Source organism: Cololabis saira, chromosome 19 (genome assembly GCF_033807715.1).
Source record: "Cololabis saira isolate AMF1-May2022 chromosome 19, fColSai1.1, whole genome shotgun sequence".
Lineage (NCBI taxonomy): Eukaryota > Metazoa > Chordata > Actinopteri > Beloniformes > Belonidae > Cololabis > Cololabis saira.
In genome coordinates, this window is record NC_084605.1 from 34,302,080 (window position 1) to 34,323,116 (window position 21,037).

General features: G+C 39.0%; 1 protein-coding gene across 2 annotated transcripts in view; it reads right to left on the reverse strand.

The window, feature by feature from the left end:
• Positions 1-18,967, reverse strand: part of afap1l2 (actin filament associated protein 1-like 2) — a 74,498-nt gene extending 55,531 nt beyond the window's left edge. The window contains exon 1 of one of the 2 annotated variants that reach the window (XM_061708989.1): positions 18,812-18,967. In XM_061708989.1, coding sequence (XP_061564973.1) covers positions 18,812-18,827 — 16 coding nt within the window. In that variant the 5' untranslated portion in view covers positions 18,828-18,967. The remainder of the gene's footprint in view (positions 1-18,811) is intronic. The other variant, XM_061708991.1, reaches the window with a different exon arrangement.
• Between the last annotated feature and the right edge of the window lie 2,070 nt (positions 18,968-21,037).

Consider the following 21,037-nt stretch of genomic DNA (forward strand, 5'->3'; position numbering starts at 1 on the left):
CTGTAATATATGTTGTTTTATGTTGTGTTGTCTCGGCTGCTTTCACTTTTATCAACCAACCAGAAGCAATCAGTGCAACACATGACTGTCTATTTTTATTCAAAGGCTCATATGGACCACAAATGATAGTTTTATTTTGAACATTAGCAGGCAGCGGGCACAGATGTTTACCTCATGTCTTTCCTGTGAGAAGGAACCTCATAAAAAACATGATTAAAAAAAACCTGCTGGATTGAGTTAAATTATTCAGAATCAGCTTTCTTAAACATCCTGTTAGTGATAGAGACTAACGACAGCCAGGAGCTTCTTTGCACTAACTTCAAAAAGAGTTTATTTGACACCATTCAGTGATTCTAATCAGTGCACAGTACAGTGAGAAAATCCACAAAGTTTACAGCATATTTGATGAGGAGAATCATGCCTTTTTCACAGATCATGCTTCTGAGCTCATCAGTTTAAACATCTGCAGGGAAAAGCACAAGTTTTCAAGGGGTGTGGTCACTTTCCAGGGTCTGGAAGATGACCAATCCTGTCACCGTAAGCTGCAAAGGAAACAACAGAAGACCCACGGAGACACACGTTTGCTGTGAACTGAAAGCTCCCAGAAACCCAACCGTATAAGATACAGCCAAGAGTTTTACATCACAATTTATCTATTTAATGTCAGAAAAGAAGCTCCTGATCTAAAACTGACATGAGCGAAAATTGCATTTTTTTATGAAGTGGATGGAAAGAGGATTACCTCAGAATTCTGCAAAGCATCTGCTACAGACTTAAAACTTGGACAAGACCGAGGTGTTCCAACAAGACAATGACCTTTAAACTCACATTAAAACCAGCTGATGGGTGGATAAAGCACCGGTGGTTAAAACTAAGCAAACTTTAAAACTGACCTTTCCGCAGGTCCTGCCCTCAACAGTATTGGAGAAATGTGAACTATTTAAAAGCGAGGAGCGTGCCAGGAAGCCAAAAAAGATTCAAACTAAATTTGCCATTTCTTCCAGGAAGAGAAGCCAGTTAACAAGAAATTACAAAATGTTATGTGCGATGTGCCAGTGGACATTCACGCTCATGCATTTTCAGGGAACACCATGTTTTGATTTCCCAACAAATAGTAGGTCAATAATGGAAAGTCCTACTGCCATGATATCAATGCTTCTGATAAGTGATTAAGATGTAGAAAACATGATTTGGTGGACTTGTTGCTGTCACTGCTTCTGTTTCAGTAAGTTTGGCATGTATTTATATCTGAACAACACAGCAGGTCAAATGTCAGCGACTATAAATGGTAGTAACCTTTCATGTACCTAGGAATTTGGGTTCATATCTTATCTAAGCTCAAACGTAGTTAGATTTAGTTTTACTTCTTTTCATTTACTATTTTTTGGGGGGCAACTTATCAACCCAACTTTAGGAAAAGTTCATAGTGAGGTTAAGATGGACCCTTTGACAGAATGCATGTACAGGGATAACACGAGGTGATTAAAATGAACTTAACTCCAGAGTTAAAAGAACCCTACGTATGTGATGATTAGATGGTAAACTTTTGTTAGGGACCAAAATAACATGACTGACAGCAGTTACAAGCTAGAATGTTATATGTTTGCCCCAAAACATCCAAATAAATAGCTTTTTTAAGCCTCTGAATAGAATAAAACAATTGCCATTCCACTTAAATGATAGTGTGGATAGGCGCCCTATTAAACTGAGGTTATTTCAACTTTTTATATGTACAAAAAGTGTAACGTATCATACTGGAGTCTGTGCAAATGGATGTTCTATTTCGTCATGAATATTTATAAAAACCAATACCAGGGAACACCATGTTTTGATTTCGTGAATCCCCCAACAAATAGTAGGACAATCATGGAAAGTCCTACTGCCACGATGTCAAATGCTTCTGATTAGTGATTAAGATGTAGAAAAAATGGAAAAGTCTCTTTTTTTTTTAAACCAAAGGGATTTGACTTGAGTCTGTTCAACATTCCTTATGAAATTTGTCAATCAGTTAACAGGGGACAACTAGTCAGTACATTCCTGTTCCTGCATGAACACCGACAGACCACACTTGATTTTCTTACATTTACAAAGCAGGCATGGCCTCTCATTTCAGACTTCAGGCCACTTCCTGACTAAATGTGGTTACTAACACATTTTTCATAGCCTTAAACCATAGACTGGTCAGATCAGCCTCAAAATATGCTGTTAAATTTGGAAGTAACCAGTTTTTCCTCCTAAAGCTAAGCCTCTCAACAGTAAGTGGTACCCATGCAAGGCAATAATGGTTAGTTGGAACAGCGCTTCTGCCCAAAGGATGCACCATCTCGGATATTATCATCAAGTTTTCACCGGAGTCTTCAAAATAGCAGGAGTGATCTTCAATCTTTCTTTTTTTTTAGCATCTTACTCCTTTGTGGTGTTTGTGTGTACTTCTCTTTTTCTCATATCAAATTTAACTGACCTCATTTTCAAGTTTAAGTCCCAGCCTATCTGTTTATGCTCCAGGAAATGATGCTGTATTTTGCTGATGCAATGTTTGCGCATGTTTATAATTGCTTTGATCAATGGTGAAGAAAAAAAAGGGTGACAAGTTGGAGAAAATAAAACATGTTGGAAATAAAAATATGTATATAACACTTCTTCATCCTGATGATGAAACAAAAGCAGCTGCGATGTAAGACAACTTTCCTGCTCGGAACTGCTGGTTAAAGGCCATTTAAGACACTTCCTCTGCTCTCTGAATTACAGTCATATTTTGGGATGTGGTACAATTGTTGAAAACGGTTGCAGATGCAGATGCGCCCAGTGCTTTCGTCACATCCAAACTAAATTATCGTGTCTGTTTGCATGTTCTGTTCACCCATGTGGCCACCAATATCCTCTCATCCAATCGAAAGACTCACACTTTTTTTCAAATGACACCATGAGCAGCCCATCAAAATACGTTTTGTCAAAACAACAGCTATGTCATGCTCCTGACTAACTCTAACTTCATTAATACGTTTACAAACACGTAAAAATTCAAGATTTCCACATTTAATATTACTTTAAGTTCCAGTCTATCGGTAAGAAATGGAGTAACTGTAGGTTTGTTTATCTGTGTATTTATAGGATCCCCATTATCTGATGTCGCGACATCAGCTATTCTTCCTGGGGTCCCCAATGCAATTTTAAAAGAACATAGTCCACACATACACACATTTATCGCTGTTACGGATCACTGTAACACCGAGTCATCATATACACAAACAGCAAACTTTCTGTCTAAAATACATTAGTGGTACAAAAAAAAGGAATCATACAGTAATTACAATACCACGAAGTATAACCAACAAATACATTCCTGTAATAAATCATAGCATGTGATATATTTGTTACTCATTGAATTTTATGTAAAAAGTCTTTTGCTACCTTTTTAAAACTGTATATTGATGTAATATTTTTGATGTTATTAGGTAATGTGTTCCATCCTGTGATAGCTCTGTATATAACAGTGTGTTTTAAAAAGTTTGTTCTTGGCTTAGGTGCCAGTAAATGATCATAACATGATTGTCTGGTTGAATATTTATTGACGTTTCTAGTGAACACTATCTGATCTGCGAATTATTGTGGTTTTTTACTATTAATCAAATTCCTCATGAAAGTAAGGATACTTAATTTTAATCTGTCTACAACCAATAAGTCATTATAAATGCTGATGCATTTTTAAGATATTTGCATGCAGTGAACAATTTAAAGCAATCCTAGCTGCTTTGTTCTGTGCAATTTGAAGTTATAGGTGAATAGATAAATGATCACGTGTCTATAATAATCTCTATGAAAGATGCAGTCTGGTTTCTGTCAATTCACAGTACAGAGAAAATGCTGGTAAAAATCACCACTGACGTCCTGTTGGCTGCAGACTCTGGACTTTTATCCATTTTCATTCTCCTTAAATCCGAGTGCAGCGTTTGACAGTTTCTCACGGCATCCTTTTTGACATCCTTCCCTCTATAGGATCACCAAAATTGGACATGCCTGGTTTCACTCATATGTTTTTAAGTTGTACTCTATCAGTTCAGCTCATGTGTTTTCAGTCAACACTCTCTGGTAAACAGTGGTGTTCCCCAGGGCTCTGTCTAAGGATCCCTTATTTTCATCATCTATTTATTACCTCTCAGTCATATCTTCCCTAGACACAAAATTAATCTCATTAAGTAGGCATTTATTTTTAATCCTTACACTAGTTTGAAATGTAACTGGTTCACAAGAGATATCATTTATGTTTTTCTTATGCAGCACCCTCAATCTGATCAGCACTCTAATTACAAAAGGTTTTCTCTTAGAGGCAACTGCTTTTATCTAGGGACTTTTATTGTTTTTTTATTTGCAAACATAAATAACAAAACCAACCATTCTAGAAACAAGTTTTTAAATTAAGATTGCTGATAAATCCAGATAAACATACATATCAGTTGTTTAGCGTAACTGAAGGAACTTTCACACATCCGTTTTGAAGGAGATAAAACTATCTGGACTGAAGGATCTATGAGCTGAAGTTGCAGTTGAAAGTACAGACTATAAGTTTTACTTTGTGACAGACTGACGGGGATGTGACTTCCCCTAAAAGGGAAGTGGTTCCAAGAAGAATTGGAACTGGTAGCCAAACACAGTAAAATGATTTGATGGACTTGTTGCTGTCACTGCTTCTGTTTCAGTAGATATGAGAAAAAAGAGGGAAGTTTGCCATGTCTTTATATCTGAACAACACAGCAGGTCTAATGTCAGTGACTATAAATGGTAGTAACCTTTTATGTACAGTATCTAGGAATTTGGGTTCATATCTTATCTAAGCTCAAACCTTGTTAGATTTTGTTTTACTTCTTTTCATTTACTATTTTTTGGGGGGAAACTTATCAACCTAACTTTAGGAAAAGTTCATAGTGAGGTTAAGATGGACAGAATGCATGTACAGGGATGATACAAGAGGTGATTTAAAATGAACTTAAAGGTATAGTCCTTGATTTTGGAGAGCTAGCAAGATTTGAAAGTGGCACCTCCTCTAAGCCCCGCCCCCTCCTCCCGTCAGCGCTCTGTCCAAAGCCACGCCCCCACAAACTTTGGGGAACGCGCATTTGCAGGAGTCCAGTTTTCCAGGACATTTTGGACAGCACATTTACAGCAAAACTACCCCATGTCTCATTCACCTGCAGGCGCGTCATTTCCGCCGGGGACGGTGGGGACGCGTCCCCACCACTTTGTCTGACGAGCAGATTTGTCCCCACCACTTTAAAAAAAAAAAAAAAAAAAAAAATTAAGTAAGACGCGATTTGTCCCGTATTTTCATTAACGCCCCATACACACGTCTGTCACACACACATCAACACTAAATGTATCAATAATGAACAAAATAAAACACAGGAAACATTAAGGCCAGCAAAATCTTAGTGGCGGGACAACAGGACCTGCTGCGTCTGTGCCCAGATCTTGTGTGTGTGTGACAGACAGCGCTGCGGGGAGGACTCGAGCTTCACCTCCAGGTAGGAGTTGGAAATTGGGAATTAAAAGTTGCGTTCCGCAGGCCTGGTTCTACGAGGGTGCATCAGCATGTATTGCACCCTCATTTTATGTGTCTTCATGCTCAGTTGAAAAGTCTGAAAAAACGGACAAATGCGCACGCGTCAAGCCTGATTTATGGTGACGGACACTGGCTGATTTATGGTTCCGCGTTAAATCGATACGGCGTAGGTTACGCAGCGTTGCGTACCGTACGTTCGCATCCCTGTGTATCCTACGCCGTACGCTTTGCGTTGGTGCAACGCGGAACCATAAATCACGCGCAGTTTCCTGCAGCAGCCAGTGCTGCTCTCTGCTGCTCCGTTAACACAAAGTAACCGTGGATATTCGGAAGTGGTTCAAGCACAACGACATAAACAAGTTTACAGGACTGTCTCAGAAAATTAGAATATTGTGATAAAGTCCTTTATTTTTCTGGAGTCTAAAAATGTCATACATTCTGGATTAATTACAAATCAACTGAAATATTGCAAGCCTTTTATTATTTTAATATTGCTGATTATGGTTTACAGTTTAAGATTAAGATTCCCAGAATATTCAAATTTTTTGAGATAGGATATTTGAGTTTTCTTAAACTGTAAGCCATGATCAGCAATATTAAAATAATAAAAGGCTTGCAATATGTATATGATGTTTCCGACGACCTAAATAAGACCACGCAGATGGCTTTTAATATGGGGACAATATCGCGTCAATACGCATCATCTAATGCAATGCCTATTATTTATCATGAAACCTCAATTCGGAAGTAATGGGCCTAGCTCGTACCCAGCACTTTTCAAACCTTACTCAGGTTTATGGTAAATGTCCCCAGCACTTCTGAAATCAAACTGACGCCCATGTTCACCTGTAAGCGAGGCCGGTTTTAGGGGGGGGGCAGGGGTGGGCTGTGCCCACCCAAACGTGCGTCCTGCCCACCCAATCAAAGTTATGGGGATCCTTTATTTTTTTATAATTTTATTTTTTTATAAATATAAAAAAATATCACAGAATATTTGTACCGTTTCTGATTGGGTGGGCACTGCGCATCATTTTTAGACACAACAATGAACGCATACCGCAAAAGTTGCGTCTCGGCGGAGGGACCCGACGTCCCAGCAAAATGAGACAACAGAGAAGTTCAGAACAGCACACAGAGCACACACTGAAGGCTGATTTATGGTTCCGCGTTACACCAACGCAGAATGGTGCGCGTCGCCGCGTACCCTACGCCGTAGGCTACGGCGTACCCTACGGCGTAGCCGTGGCAACAGAGCCTGCACGCACCGCAGCACCGCCACCCGCACCGGCGCCCTCCATCCTCGCTGGGATGGAGTCCCATCCCCACGGACCCCCATATTGGGGGAGGTGGTATTTTTGGCTGCGTTTTCTCATTTCCTGCACCATTCTTCAGCAAACGTGACTGGAATGTGTGAAGTTTTCCGGCAAGATTTTCAACGTGACGAGTGCGCGCATGGGACAGAGGGGGGCGTGGGCGGGACTTAAAATGAAGGTATCTGATTGGTTCTTTCCCCCCTGCCAATCCTCTGGTCTCTGACCAATCCGTGCCATTCGGTGCACAAAAAACAGATTGGTCAGAGTTTTTACAGGATTAAAGCTGTCAGAGAGGTCGGATGTTTTTCTTTCCTTTTTTTGAACACATTATTCACTGGCTACTCTCAGGATGGAAGGACCATTTCACCCAGTATAACAATAAATGTTTTTGAATACGATTACAGACTATACCTTTAACTCCAGAGTTAAAAGAACCCTACGTATGTGATGATTAGATGGTAAACTTTTGTTAGGGACTAAAATAACATGACTGACAGCAGTTACAAGAATGTTATATGTTTGCCCCAAAACATCCAAATAAATAGCTATTTTAAGCCTCTGAATAGAATAAAACAATTGCCATTCCACTTAAATGATAGTGTGAATAGGGGCCCTATTAAACTCAGGTTATTTCAACTTTTTATATGTACAAAAAGTGTAACGTTATCATACTGCAGTCTGTGCAAGTGGACAATGGATGTTCTATTTCGTCATGAAAATTTATAAAAACCAATTCTGTTCCATGGAAGCAGGTGCCATGAACTTTTGCATGACATCTGTAGTCTAAAGACCGGATAGAGTTTGGTTTGTCTACAGGGACCCAGCATACCATCACTACCAGACCATCACATACGCTAAGTGCAATTATGTTTTTGAGTCTTGACAGAGGCTTAAGATATCTTTTTATTTTAATTACCTTAGTTTCTCCCCGTGCTAACATTAATAGCCATTTTGCTACAAACACAAAACTGCTTCAATTGGTCCCTAAAGAAAGTTTTCACCCTAGATCAGGGGTCGGCAACCCGCGGCTATGCGGCTCTTTAGCGCCGCCCTAGTGGCTCCTGGAGCTTTTTCAAAAATGCTTTTTTTCCTTTTTTTTCTTCCTTTTTTTCTCTTTTTTTCTTCTTTTTTTCCCTTTTTTTCTCATTTTTTCTTCCTTTCTCCTTTCCTTTTTAATCTCGACATTTCGACTTTTTTCTCGACATTTCGATTTTTTTCTCGACATTTCGATTTTTTTCTCAAAGTGCATAATGAAAAAAAAAATCTTCCCCCAGTTATAACTAATATAGATACATGCAGCATGTGTTGCCTTCATTCTTAAGGCTGAATTAAGGTTCTGCGTCACACCAACGCAGAGCACACGCCGTCGCCGCCGCCGTGACGCCGTCGTGAACCCTTCGGACTTCTCCGTCACTCCATTTCTCCACGGTGCAGTACCCCCCGTGATCGCTAGTTAGCTATCTTTTCCTGAATGGTTTATCCAACTTTTTCCGGTCACAGTTAATCAAATAGATAAGGACAACTATTGTGCAAAAAACCAAAAGAAAAAAAATCACACATAAACGAAGAAAAAGAGCCCTGAAAGTTCACTACTGCTTCAAACTGGAAACCGGAAATGCGTTGCTACCAAGCGAACCAATCACAGCCCTCTCCGTCTGCTTGTGGTCTGCGACGCCTCGACGCGTAGTTACAATTTTCGGGAGGTGCACGTCAGTGACAGCGCAGGTGACGGCGTGTGGTCTGCGTCGACCCAAACCACACGCCGTAGGCACAGCGTCGTTTTGACGCAGAACCATATTTCAGCCTTTAGGCTTATACAAGACTTTTCATTTTTTGCGGCTCCAGACATATTTGTTTTTTGTGTTTTTGGTCCAATATGGCTCTTTGATTTGATTTGATTTGATTTATTTTATTTTTGTACATGTAAAAAAAAGATACAACACTTCATGAGAAGTTTATGAAAACAACAACAAAACAAAACAAGGAATTTCATCCTTTAAAACTTGCTAACTTGAATTACATGTGCCAAAAAAGGAGTAGGAAGAAGTGTAAATTTAAAGAGTAGGAAGAAGTGTAAATTTCTTTCAACATTTTGGGTTGCCGACCCTTTTGGTTGCCGACCCCTGGCCTAGACCTTTGTTTGTTTTAATTCTTGAATGTTCCTTTAATGTTCCACTTATGGGATGTCAAACACGACATCTCTAGAGGACATCTACATAATATGGGTGACTTTCTGTTGGTCAGTGATCCAAATATGACAGTATCTCTGTCCTAGTTTCACTTCTTTGGCGAAGGCAGGCAACATGTGTCGATGGTAGGATGGAGCCACGTATATTAGCTTTGTTCCAACCCTTGTTCTTGTGTCAGTATCACATAATTAGCTAAAGGCAAGGCCCGAGTAAAAGCTCAAACACCAGTTTGATAGGCTTTTGATTTCTATTGGCAGGCGTGGGCCTTTCTCTCTGGGAGCGTACCGGGTTCAGCTGCGGGGCAGGGACTGAGCTGACCTGGTTCATTAATTCAAGCTGTGTTTTGATGTTATTGCCATAGAAACTAGAATATAAAAGATCTGGTGTCAGCTCCATGACAGAAAAAGATGCTGTGTGTTTGATATAAGCACTGAAGGAAACAAGTGGAGAAAGTAACATGAGGGATGAATGAAATAAATGAAAAGTTTTGTTTTTTTTACCTGATAGAGATATGGTATCTTGGAGTGACAGATGCAGCCAATATTGGTTATTACAGGTATATACTGTCCTTGTTTATAACAACTCACTCAATGACCCGTGTAATTCAGTTACACAAATCAGCTATATGGGTACATTTGATCCATCTGCTTCATATTGTGTTCGATTAGAACCAGAGCGGTGTGGTTTTTAGTCTTTCAGCGGCTACAGTATGCAGCTTTACGACAAATTCAAGAGCGAGTGCTAACGGTTTCAGTTCTATCTGAAAAAAGCCATTTTGAGTGAATCCACTTTTTTATTTAACCTTTATTTAACCAGGAAAAGAAACCCATTGAGATTAAAAATCTCTTTTGCAAGGGTGTCCTGGCCAAGAGGCAGCACAAGATTTCAGATATTAAAATTTACAGAGGTGTGATGTGAAATATTAATGGGAAAAAAAAATTGAAATCATTTTAAGCAGTTACAAATCAGAGATGCTGTCTCAAGTGCACTCATTCTAGACTTAAAATCACTCAGCGGAATAAGTTCTGTTATTTTTAGATCCTTTTGAAGTTTGTTCCATGTATAAGGGGCAGAGTACTTTGTCAATTTATTGCACTTCCACATATTAAAACTTCCTTAATTACGTCATTATAGATACAAACAATAATATTTCCTTCACAACAAAGGTTGTTGCAGTTTAGTTAAGTAGAAATGTAATTTATTGAAGACAGTGTTAAATAATCAAATCAGAAATTGACTACCGTCCAAAATATAACAGGCGAATGATTTAAATTATAGTGATTTAAAGCAGCACAACGTAACTTTCAGCTTTTGTTGAGTTTGGCGGCTCCTTTGGACAAAAGTGGTAGTGCTTTACCAGTAATGTGGAAGGGTTCCTACTATGCTCCTCAAAGTTACATAGTGCCAGTGAAGGAGATACAGACCCCTCAGACCATGAAAGAGGTTCATTAAACCTGTTAGAAGTTGATGTTCCATCACAATGATGATGATGAAATATTATATTAAGGTGGAAAAGTTACGTAGTGTCGCTTTAAACATATAACCCTTGACCGTGTGAAAGTCGGGGGAGTTGAAGCAGAAGCTGTTGACAGGAAGTTTTTGACAGTGTGTGTAAAGGTCTGACGTTTGAGGTGAGTTTAAAGAAGCAGAGGCTTGATTTTGTCAATCACTTCAACACCTTTGAAGAAGAGGAAGTACGGCTGAAGCATGCTGCAACAGCATAGTTGATAACCAACCAAGTACGAGTAAATGTGAGAGAAACAAATAAGGCAGAATGGAGAAAAAGGGTGTCGGATCTCTTTTAAAGATGTAGATGAAAAAGAAAATGAATGGTGACAGCAAAGGCTTTAGACACTCAAAGTAATAAAGGACTAAATGAATCTGACAACAGTGTTATCTTTAAACACACATGGTTCCTCCCAACAAAGACAGCAATGGATTGAGGTGCTACTGTCTCACTGCGTGGCATCACATTTTAACAGAGGGTTAAAAGTTAAAGGGGACCTATTATGGCATCTAATACCTATTTTAAACAGGCCTTGAATGTCTTAAAAACAAGCTTTTGATTGTTTTTTTTTGTTTTGAAATTCAGCCTCTAAACCATGTCTTTATCTTCCCATTCTCTAACCTCATTATCTATGCAGGATTCTGAGTGGGCGGGGCTATGATAATGAGGCTCTGTGCTGATTGGCTGCCTGAATGACGCGATACACCGCTACGAAAAAATGGCTGAAGCTCCGGCCGGCGGAGTTAATTGTGGGCGTGGTTTCACACATCGGAGGCCGACCGATGTAAATCGCATTTTGGTTACGTAACGACAGGAGCAGAATCTTATTGGCTCGTAGATCCACATCACACTGGATGGATCATCCAGGCGGCTGTACAGACACTGCAGAATTTGGTTGCTTTCCTCCTTCTCTGAGTTGGCAGGCTGAGGGGAGACCACTTTATATATGTTAAAGCAAGAGAAAACCTGTTTTTCATAATAGATCCCCTTTAATCTCGACATTTCAACTTTTTTCTCAACATTTCGACTTTTTTCTCGACATTTCGACTTTTTCTTTACATTTCGACTTTTTTTCTTGACATTTCGACTTTCTTTTTCTTGAAATTTCAACTTTTTTGCTCGACATTTAGACTTTTTTCTTGACATTTTGACTTTTTTCTCGACATTTAGACTTTTTTTTGACATTTCGCCTTTTTTGCTCGACATTTCGACTATTTTCTCGACATTTTGACTTTTTTCTCAAAATTTCAAATTTTTTTCTCGACATTTCAACTTTTTTCTTGAAATTTCAACTTTTTCGCTCGACATTTCGACTTTTTTCTCGACATTTTGATATTTTTCTCGAAATTGTATTTCAACATTAATTTCAACATTTCGACTTTTTTCTCGACATTTCGACTTTTTTCTCGACATTTCGTCTGGCGGAGTTGTTGTTGTTCCGGCCAGAGTTAGTGGTTTCACCAGCGTCGTTACGTAACTTTGGGGAGCAGAATCTTATTGGCTCGTAGATCCACATCACACTGGACGGCTCATCCGGGCGGCTGTACAGACACTGCAGAACTTGGTTGCTTTCCTCCTTCTCTGAGTTGGCAGGCTGAGGGGAGACCACTTTATATATGTTAAAGCAAGAAAAAAACCTGTTTTTCATAATAGGTCCCCTTTAAGCTCATCATCATGAAAGCCAGAAAAATAGCATTTCCACAAATGACCACTTGGGGCAGGCTCCAAAAGTCACTCTAACTCCACCAATCCCCATGGTAAAATATCCAACTTTGCTGCAGAAATAAACATATTTACAGCCTGATTAAAAGCAAAAAAGAAACCGTTTTGGTCTCCACCGTTACATTTCACATTCATGTCAACTGTACAGGGAGTGATTTTTATGCACTGCATCAACTGTACTAACTGTACCACATCAACAGTAAAATATTATCTATCATTATTGAGTAAAATTAAGCCATTCCTGACTTGTTTTTTGTTTTCTTTTTCACAGTAGCAATCTTATCTGTCTGCATTATCACAAAACAATAACTCGTGGCATTGGGTTTGTTATTTTAAGATGAGCAACTCTCCATCTCCCCTTTCCACTGAATTTTCTCACAAAAACAAAGATAAGAAAAAAATCTGTCAGCATTGGGCCACGAGACAAAGGAATCTCAGCAACGTTCCAGCTCTTCCTCTTAATCCACCACAAAAGTCACGTCCTCACGGCACAAGACCATCAGTCAAAGGCATCATCCACTGCTGCTCCGGGTTGTGGGAGATGAGAGTTTCACTCTGTGTGGGCATTAACCATCAGTCATTTTCCAATTAAGATCCACTCCTTAGCAAGAAACAGACTCACGTCTAAGGAAAAGGGAACTTTACAAGCCTTGACAGTCTTGATTTGACGAGGGGAAAAAAGTGACAAGCTTAACATAGCTGTGAACAAAAGAAGTAGCTACTAAAGAGGCCTCAGAATCAGCCACATAAAAGCTTCCCATCTAAGTTATTATCCCACAGAACAGCGGCTCAGAGGGCTGCTGGGAGCGCATGGGTTAGTGAGTGTACATGTGTGTGTGATTACAAGCGAGTGAGCTCCTGGACTAAGAAGCATTTCCATCAAAAGTGTACCTGGTGAGAAGCAAACAAAACAAAAGCCCAACCCAGAGCTCCTGTATCCAGTAATCAAAGGCTCGTTTGATGTGTTGAAAATGAGCGAGAGTGAGACCCTGGGGGCAAAAAGGGCCAAACTCACACAGAGAACCCCATTGCTACAGAGCAGGAAGACCGTCTTTTCTTTTCATCATTTTTACAGCACAGTCCAGCTTCCTGCATTAGCCCAACTCCACTCCCCGTTGACTTGTTCATCCCATGGCAGACGTAGCAGTGAACTAAAGGACCGCGTAGCCTGGCCTGATGGCCTTCATCTAAGCCCGTCCCGAGCTCCTGGCAATTCACAAGCAGTGAACCCACTGACTGCAGCATCGCCATACTGCACTGAAATTACCTCCGGTTCCTTAACCACTTCCACTATGGACAATTGATGCTATCCAGCAAATATATTCCAGTTTCTATCTTATTACAGGACAAATTTTGATCCAATACGTATCACCAACAAAATAACAAGCAAATCCCTGTTTCCCATCGTGAAGTTTAACAGATGATTCATGTCCTTACAGTTGTAAAAAGGGGAGGGTAGTATTCAGCTAATGAACTGATTATTTCTTGGTCAAAATGGTATGGATGGTTCAAAATAAAAATTGTTTGCTGAAGAATTAAATTGTCAACAAAAAGAGAATGAACCTGAGAGTTGCACATGCGCAATAGAGTACAGCACCAGGTAAACAAAACAAAAATGGTCGCCGATGCAAAACCATGGCGACCAGAGGTGGGTAGAGTAGCCAAAAATTGTACTCAAGTAAAAGTACTGTTACTTCAGAATAATGTGACTCAAGTACAAGTAAAAAGTAGTCATCCAAATAATTACTTGAGTAAAAGTAAAAAAGTACTTGGTGAAAAAACTACTCAAGTACTGAGTAACTGTTGAGTAACGTCTGATTTATTTTTTTAACACAACCATTCAAACAGACAAAAGTACAAAATAATCATTTTCAGGCAAATTAAATTAATAAAATAATAAAATTAATTAAAATTAATGAAAAATAGCTTAAATTAAAAATAAGCTTAAAGTAAATTCAAGTACTTTAATAAATAATAAAATAAATGAAATAACAGAATAAAAAAATAAATTAAGCACAAGTTGCACAAAATTTTAAGCCTTTCTACTTTTCTTTTTTAACCAGGCAGAACTAGAACAAGCTCATGAACTGATATAAACTCTGTGTGTGTTTGAGTCTGTGTAAATGTGACAAAACATGGAAAAACAAACATTTTTCCCAAAGAATCACCCAGTGATGTCATGAGATTGACGCGTACGCGGAAGATTAAAAGAAAAGTAACAGCTCAACGTAGCCTAATGTAGCGGAGTAAGAGTAACAGTTTCTTCTTCACAAATCTACTCAAGTAAAAGTAAAAAGTATAGTGATTCAAAACTACTCCTAAAAGTACAACATTTCCCAAAACTTACTCAAGTAAATGTAACGGAGTAAATGTAAATCGTTACTACCCAACTCTGACGGCGACTGGTAGTGAAGTTCATTACAAGAAGTATTTTTGAATGAAGTGTCCATCTTTCATGTTTTTCAATTATAATTATCACATCATTTAAACAACCTCATGTAAAATGTTAAAGCTGAGTGCTAAATAGGAGCCATTTAATAATTATGAGATTCATAATCCGATTAGTCAAATAATTGTTTCAAAAGTCGATGACTAATTGACTATAAGGATAGTCATTAGTTGCAGCCCTTATTTACATCAGTAAACACCAACACTTCATGTTTGTGTCAAGGTTTGACATTCCCCCCAGCTTTCAGTTTCTGTTTTGCCCCGCCTGTGTCCCATCTGCCCTGATTGTCTGCACCTGTGTCTCATCATGTCTCGTTATCCCCTGTGTATATCTGGTCTTGTCATTCCCTTGTTCCCTGTCGGTCCGTACTGTTTTGTTCCCCATGTTTCCTGCCACGGTTTTCCTCCTCAAGTTTTTTGATCCCTGTTTAGTTTGTTTTGTTCCTGCCAAGCAGCGCTTTGTTTTTGCCTTTTCTGAATAAATCCTTGGTTTTTGCACTCCTGCCTCCTGCTCTCCTGCGTTTGGGTCCACACCATACACTAGACGTGACAGTTTGTTTACGTATTTTTTCCACTCACCTTTTGTTTAAGGACATAAACAACTTGGTGTGGTTTAGGCATTAATGCCAAGTTGGTTAGGGTTAGGAAAAATTCTATTGCCTTCAAATAGTTATTTAATTTTCTTTAACTTTATGTGAATATCTTCTTCTTGGAATAAATAAACACCCTGAACGCTCAAATTATTACAACAAGCAACATCAATGAACTTTTTCCTGCCACCTGGAAAATGCATGCATTGTAAAGCCGTGGGCCATCAGACACTGTCTTCGCTATTTCTGTTATCTAGAAAAACTGTCTTTGGACAGGGAACAACAACTGAAAGGAGCACCATGAGATGATATCTTTAGTGATGGCTACGACAAGTTACTGTATCAAAACAGTAAATGTGGAGAGTGATCATGTAATGTCCTCTGATGTCCTCATCAGCCCGGAATCCAATGTCTACTTCAAATAATGATTGAAACTGTTATTAAGTAATTGAAATATTTCATTTGCTTTAAACATTGTATTTTAATAACAGAGTCATTTAAATGTACAAGCTTATGAGTCTGAGTTCCTTTCAAGAAAGCTGCGCATACACAAACTGTTCCAAACCTCGATAAACAGATACAACATTGTTAAGTTAAGGAATACATAATTCCTCCACAATGACGTGACTGATACGTCATACAGAGATTAGATTATTATTAGATTATTATAGAGATTATTATTACTTTGAGTTATAACTGCTAACGGTGGTCCAACGAGCTTCTCAACCATTGTGTGTAGTTAGTTTTCCACCAACTGCTCCTGTATTTTGGCCTAGGTTTTATGATATTAAAAAATAAATAAACAATGCAATTTCCCATTTGGGATTGATAAAGTATCCCTGCATTGAACTGATGGCAGAAGTGGCATGCTATTGGCACGCACTTCTGCCATGAGAATGGTTTTAAACCCTACATTTCAGCAGATAAATTCTTATGAAAACTATTGATGAATTACCATGATTTCATACCAACAACCGCGCTTGCCCTCTAGAGAGGGAAAATGAATATGATACTTTTTCTGAGATTTGAAATCATAACCAAGAGAAACTTTGAGGTTGCCTGTTGCTTTACATTATAACCAGGTACCAGAAACACAGACACGGAGCTGTTGTTACAGGAGACCAGCATTAGTAAGAACTGGCCACAAAATGACCACCAAGCTGAGTGACATCATACGACTGGTTAATGTTACCTATACTACATGTCAGCATGTCAGCTCTGTTGTTGTTACTGTGTTAGCTGGAAGGGCTTTGCGTCCAGCCAAAACCAATGCTATAATTATGGACAGAAGCTGAAACAAAACATACAGAGCCAAGAAGAGTAGTGTGTTACTCCACTCATCAAACAAAGAATTCCACCGTTTCAAAAGTGTCCATCGATGCATCTGTCAGTCTGCCTCCATTTGTCTCTCATTGTACTCTGGCACTGGTCACAGAATCAAATCATTGTTGAAACAGACGGCAGATGCCGCAGGCAAGAAAATAAGCCTACATCACAGACAGAGTTCTGTTCTGGGTCAAAGCCAGCTGCAAATAACATGAACCCCAGATTAATGTCACCCTGAAATCTGTGTTCTTCAGAATCACATGTGAAGCCAAAAAACAATTTAATGAATGAATGGATGAATTAATTAATTAATTAGTTTAAAAGCACTGACCAGTCAGGAAAGGAAGATAAGATATACTGGAGAAGATCCTGCAAAATGGACAGATGAATCCTTTCCAAAGAAAAGGTTAGCATATTTCTAATGCCATTCATTTAAAGCAGATGAAGAATCCAGCTGTTTTAAAGAAGCCCTGTGGAAGAGACTGGATACATTTCAGCCAATGTGATTATTTAATGGGCTGGAACATTTGCATGTGGGCTGTATTTGGTTGCCAAGTGAGCAGTGGCTCTGTAACCTCATCAAATGAGCTTTAATCGTTTGTTGGCTGAGCTCCTGAGGTACACACCGTCAGTAATGTATCCTCCTATCTGTCACAAGGTGTCAGAAGCAGTGGCATGATCTGCTGGGAGGCACCTGTGCATGAAAACCTACACAGTTCTGCTATTTCTGCTCCCCGTCACCAGCCTTCCTGACCGTTCCCAGGTTTCCCTGTACTGTAGCCCTGCCACTGGCCGTGTGCGACTGTCAGTATCTAATTCAATCTCCTTGTGCTGGTGCATGCAGCTGCAGAGTACACCCCAGGCTTTATGTCAACCATAACACACAAGGTCTTTCTCTGGAGTCCATGACTACCAGGTGCAGGTTTTCTTTCCCTACGTAACTCATAGGTGCCGATCAATAACATTCCAGTTGCTCCAGTATTGCCTCAGCCAGCCAACAAACGAACGCTTGCAATTCTCGACCTTAATCACTTGCATTTTTAAACTTCCCAGTCTGACACTCCCTGTAATCTCAAAAGTTCTCACATGATGTGACCAAGATGTATCAACTCCATACACTTTGTTCTTTTAAACTATAAATATTTCCCAAAATATTTGCATCAATTCAAACAGAAATTGACACATTCAGTTAGGAAAATGTGAATGAAAGCAACTTACAGTTTGAAAAGCAAGAGATAATTAAAGAACTTCATGTTTTATTTAAAAAAAAAAAAGAAAGAAAGAGATTTAAAAAAAATCTTTATGGGTCAGAGGTCTAAATGTCTCAGCTGTGCACAAAAGACCAAAACAGAAAGCTGCTAATTAAATCCTCTGACAGGAAACATACCACAACACCTCTGCATCTGGATTTTTGCAACATTTACTCTGAGAGAGTGGGAGTAAACAGACTGGGCTGTCTGGTCAGCTGGTGGACAGGAATGTGGCAGCAAGACTGTTTCTTTCAAATTGTGATTATTCCAACCTTGTTTGACTGGTTGGCATTGTTTCCAGTCCAGAAAGTGGCTTCTGTTGTCCATCCAGACCAGCGAAGGCAGGGGGTTCGTGCTGCCTTATTCTATCAGACATCAAAGATGCAACTCAGGGGCAGTTTTTTTCCTCTTTTAACTGCTTTTTCCCAACATATTGGCTCAAACTTTTTTTTGTTTATGTCAGGAAGGGTGGAAATGGCCTTGCTCATCCCTCATGAACAAATAACCACAGGAATCCGAGGAATGCTGTGAGAACAATGTTGCAACTATTGGAATTTATCAGTGGCCACAACATAAGCTGTTTTACAGCCCCCTGCTTTAGATGGACAGTCTTCATATTCTTGGTGAAACAGTGGACTCTAGTTTCGATTCCAGGCAGTGTGGTTGAAACTGATGCTCACAACTTTTTAGTCCATCTCACTGATCAATGCAATTGACAGGGCGGACAAATCTAATAAAAGATCAGCTCACCACAAGATGCTTTTATATATATCTTTTCAAATACTATCCAGAATCAGTAAATGCCAATGCGCTCTAGGTTTTCTTATTTTGTTTTTGGAAACACCAGACAAGTTAACAACTCCATGTCATGTAAATGACACTTTAAAAAAAAAACAGCCCTCCACTTACCTTTGTGCTTGTCCATTCCCTCACACGGACACTTTCACTTTACTCCAGTCATACAATGAAACAATCCAGAAAGTTGGTGCGGAATGCAGCCCGGAGCTCCTGCATTCAGCAACACTTTACTGAGCGATCACACACTGCTGAGACGGAACAACAGCGCTCTCACCACTTCTCCCACTTCTTCCTAATCGGGGTTTTTTTTTTTTAAAGCCGCACCTCCTCCCACCAGTCTGCAGCATCCAGTCAGAGAGAATCTCCGTCGGTCCTTCGCAGCTCAGGGACCCCACGTTGGTCCCCACGGGGGTCCCCACAAACCCGAGCTCCCCCTCGTTGTTCAATCATATTTAAACTCGAAACAAAGTTGCATTGCAGAACTTACAGGACTGTCTCAGAAAATTAGAATATTGTGATTTTCTGTAATGCAATTAAAAAAACAAAAATGTCATACATTCTGGATTCATTACAAATCAACTGAAATATTGCAAGCCTTTTATTATTTTAATATTGCTGATCATGGCTTACAGCTTAAGAAAACTCAAATATCCTATCTCAAAAAAAAAAAAAAAATATATATATATATATATATATATATATATATATATAAATATTCTGGGAATCTTAATCTTAAACTGTAAGTCATAATCAGCAATATTAAAATAATAAAAGGCTTGCAATATTTCAGTTGATTTGTAATGAATCCAGAATGTATGACATTTTTGTTTTTTTAATTGCATCACAGAAAATAAAGAACTTTATCACAATATTCTAATTTTCTGAGACAGTCCTGGAAAGGTGCTGCTTTATAAGGTTAAAAGAGGGACCTGACTCAGTGCAAACATTTGAGATATTCTAATTAAAAATATGACATGCAGTAATCCGTTCAGGGCTGTTTGTAGCTCTTTAGGGGCCCAACGCAAGTTTCTGTTTGTGGCCCCCCATTTCATAAAGCTCTGTACATAGGAGAATACATTTAAGTCAAAACACTGATTTTCTTTTTTAAATCAACACTGACTCTGAAACAATTATTTTCATTTATTTATTTTGAACAAGTCCTTGGATGATTAAATATCGATATGCCACCCTGTTGTTTTTGCATGAATGCAACCAAAGCACAGCTTTCATTATATGCCTATCTATGATCTTACCTTTAACCCCGATACCCAAAACAGCAACATTAACAACGATGAACTACAGACTCATGACAAACATATAAACAGCAAGTAGATAGTTAATCACAAATGTGCTTGTGCTCATGCTGCATTCATTTTTAAAAATAATAATGAGTGTATTAACTCAGCAGCTTGCATTTATTAGCTCTTGTTTTGTTCAGAGTTCAAAACCTTTTAGGCAATGCATGCTCATGCATTAATCTGTTCTACTGGAAGAATAAAACAAGTTTGTGAATCTCAAGTTCAAAAGGAAGTTGGGATAAAAAACAGACAAAAAAAACACTTTGTATACCATACATTTTGCTGAAGCTGGACGAACAAGTGCAACAGCATATTTCAAATGACATTTAAGAGAAAGTTAAGAATTTCCTGACTTTATATGCAAATTTGTAAGACAAAACTCAGAAACTGTAACTTTATGAACTTGCAAATTAAAAAAAAACTCGGAAATTCGACTTTACAAACACAGAAAATGAAAAAAAACTACCGGTAACAAAATACACCCAAAAGATAAATACATGCGAAATGTATGAGATGCAAATCTACAAGAAAGCCAAAATTGCAACTACATACATTTAGAAATTGAATAAAATAATTAAAAAAATAAAATAAAATAAAATCACCAATTTGCAATGAATCCCAACACAGACCCATGTCTAAGGCAAATTTAATTTTGCCCCAAATACTGTACTTTGAGGGCAACATTGTAGCTTGGGGCCCCCCTGGTGGCAGGAGGGATCCCTCGCATCTACAGCAGGAATCGCCTCTGCTTATGCCCATACATTGCATTCTCATCTGTAAGAAGAATGCAGTTTATGAGCATTTTCTTTCTCTCGTGCTCCTGAAAAGTGGATCCCTGCCTTTAACGTCTGAGCACCCCCGTGGGAGAACCGTGACCGGGTGGAGGTATGAAAGGAATGTCAAGCAGAGAAACACAGCAGACTGTGGAAGATGATTAGAACGCATGACATGGATGGTGTTTAGTACAAGGCTGTATGTGTACCCTATACTTAAGCAGGGGGAGTGCCAAAGCCGACGCACGTCACGTAGTTAACCTTCC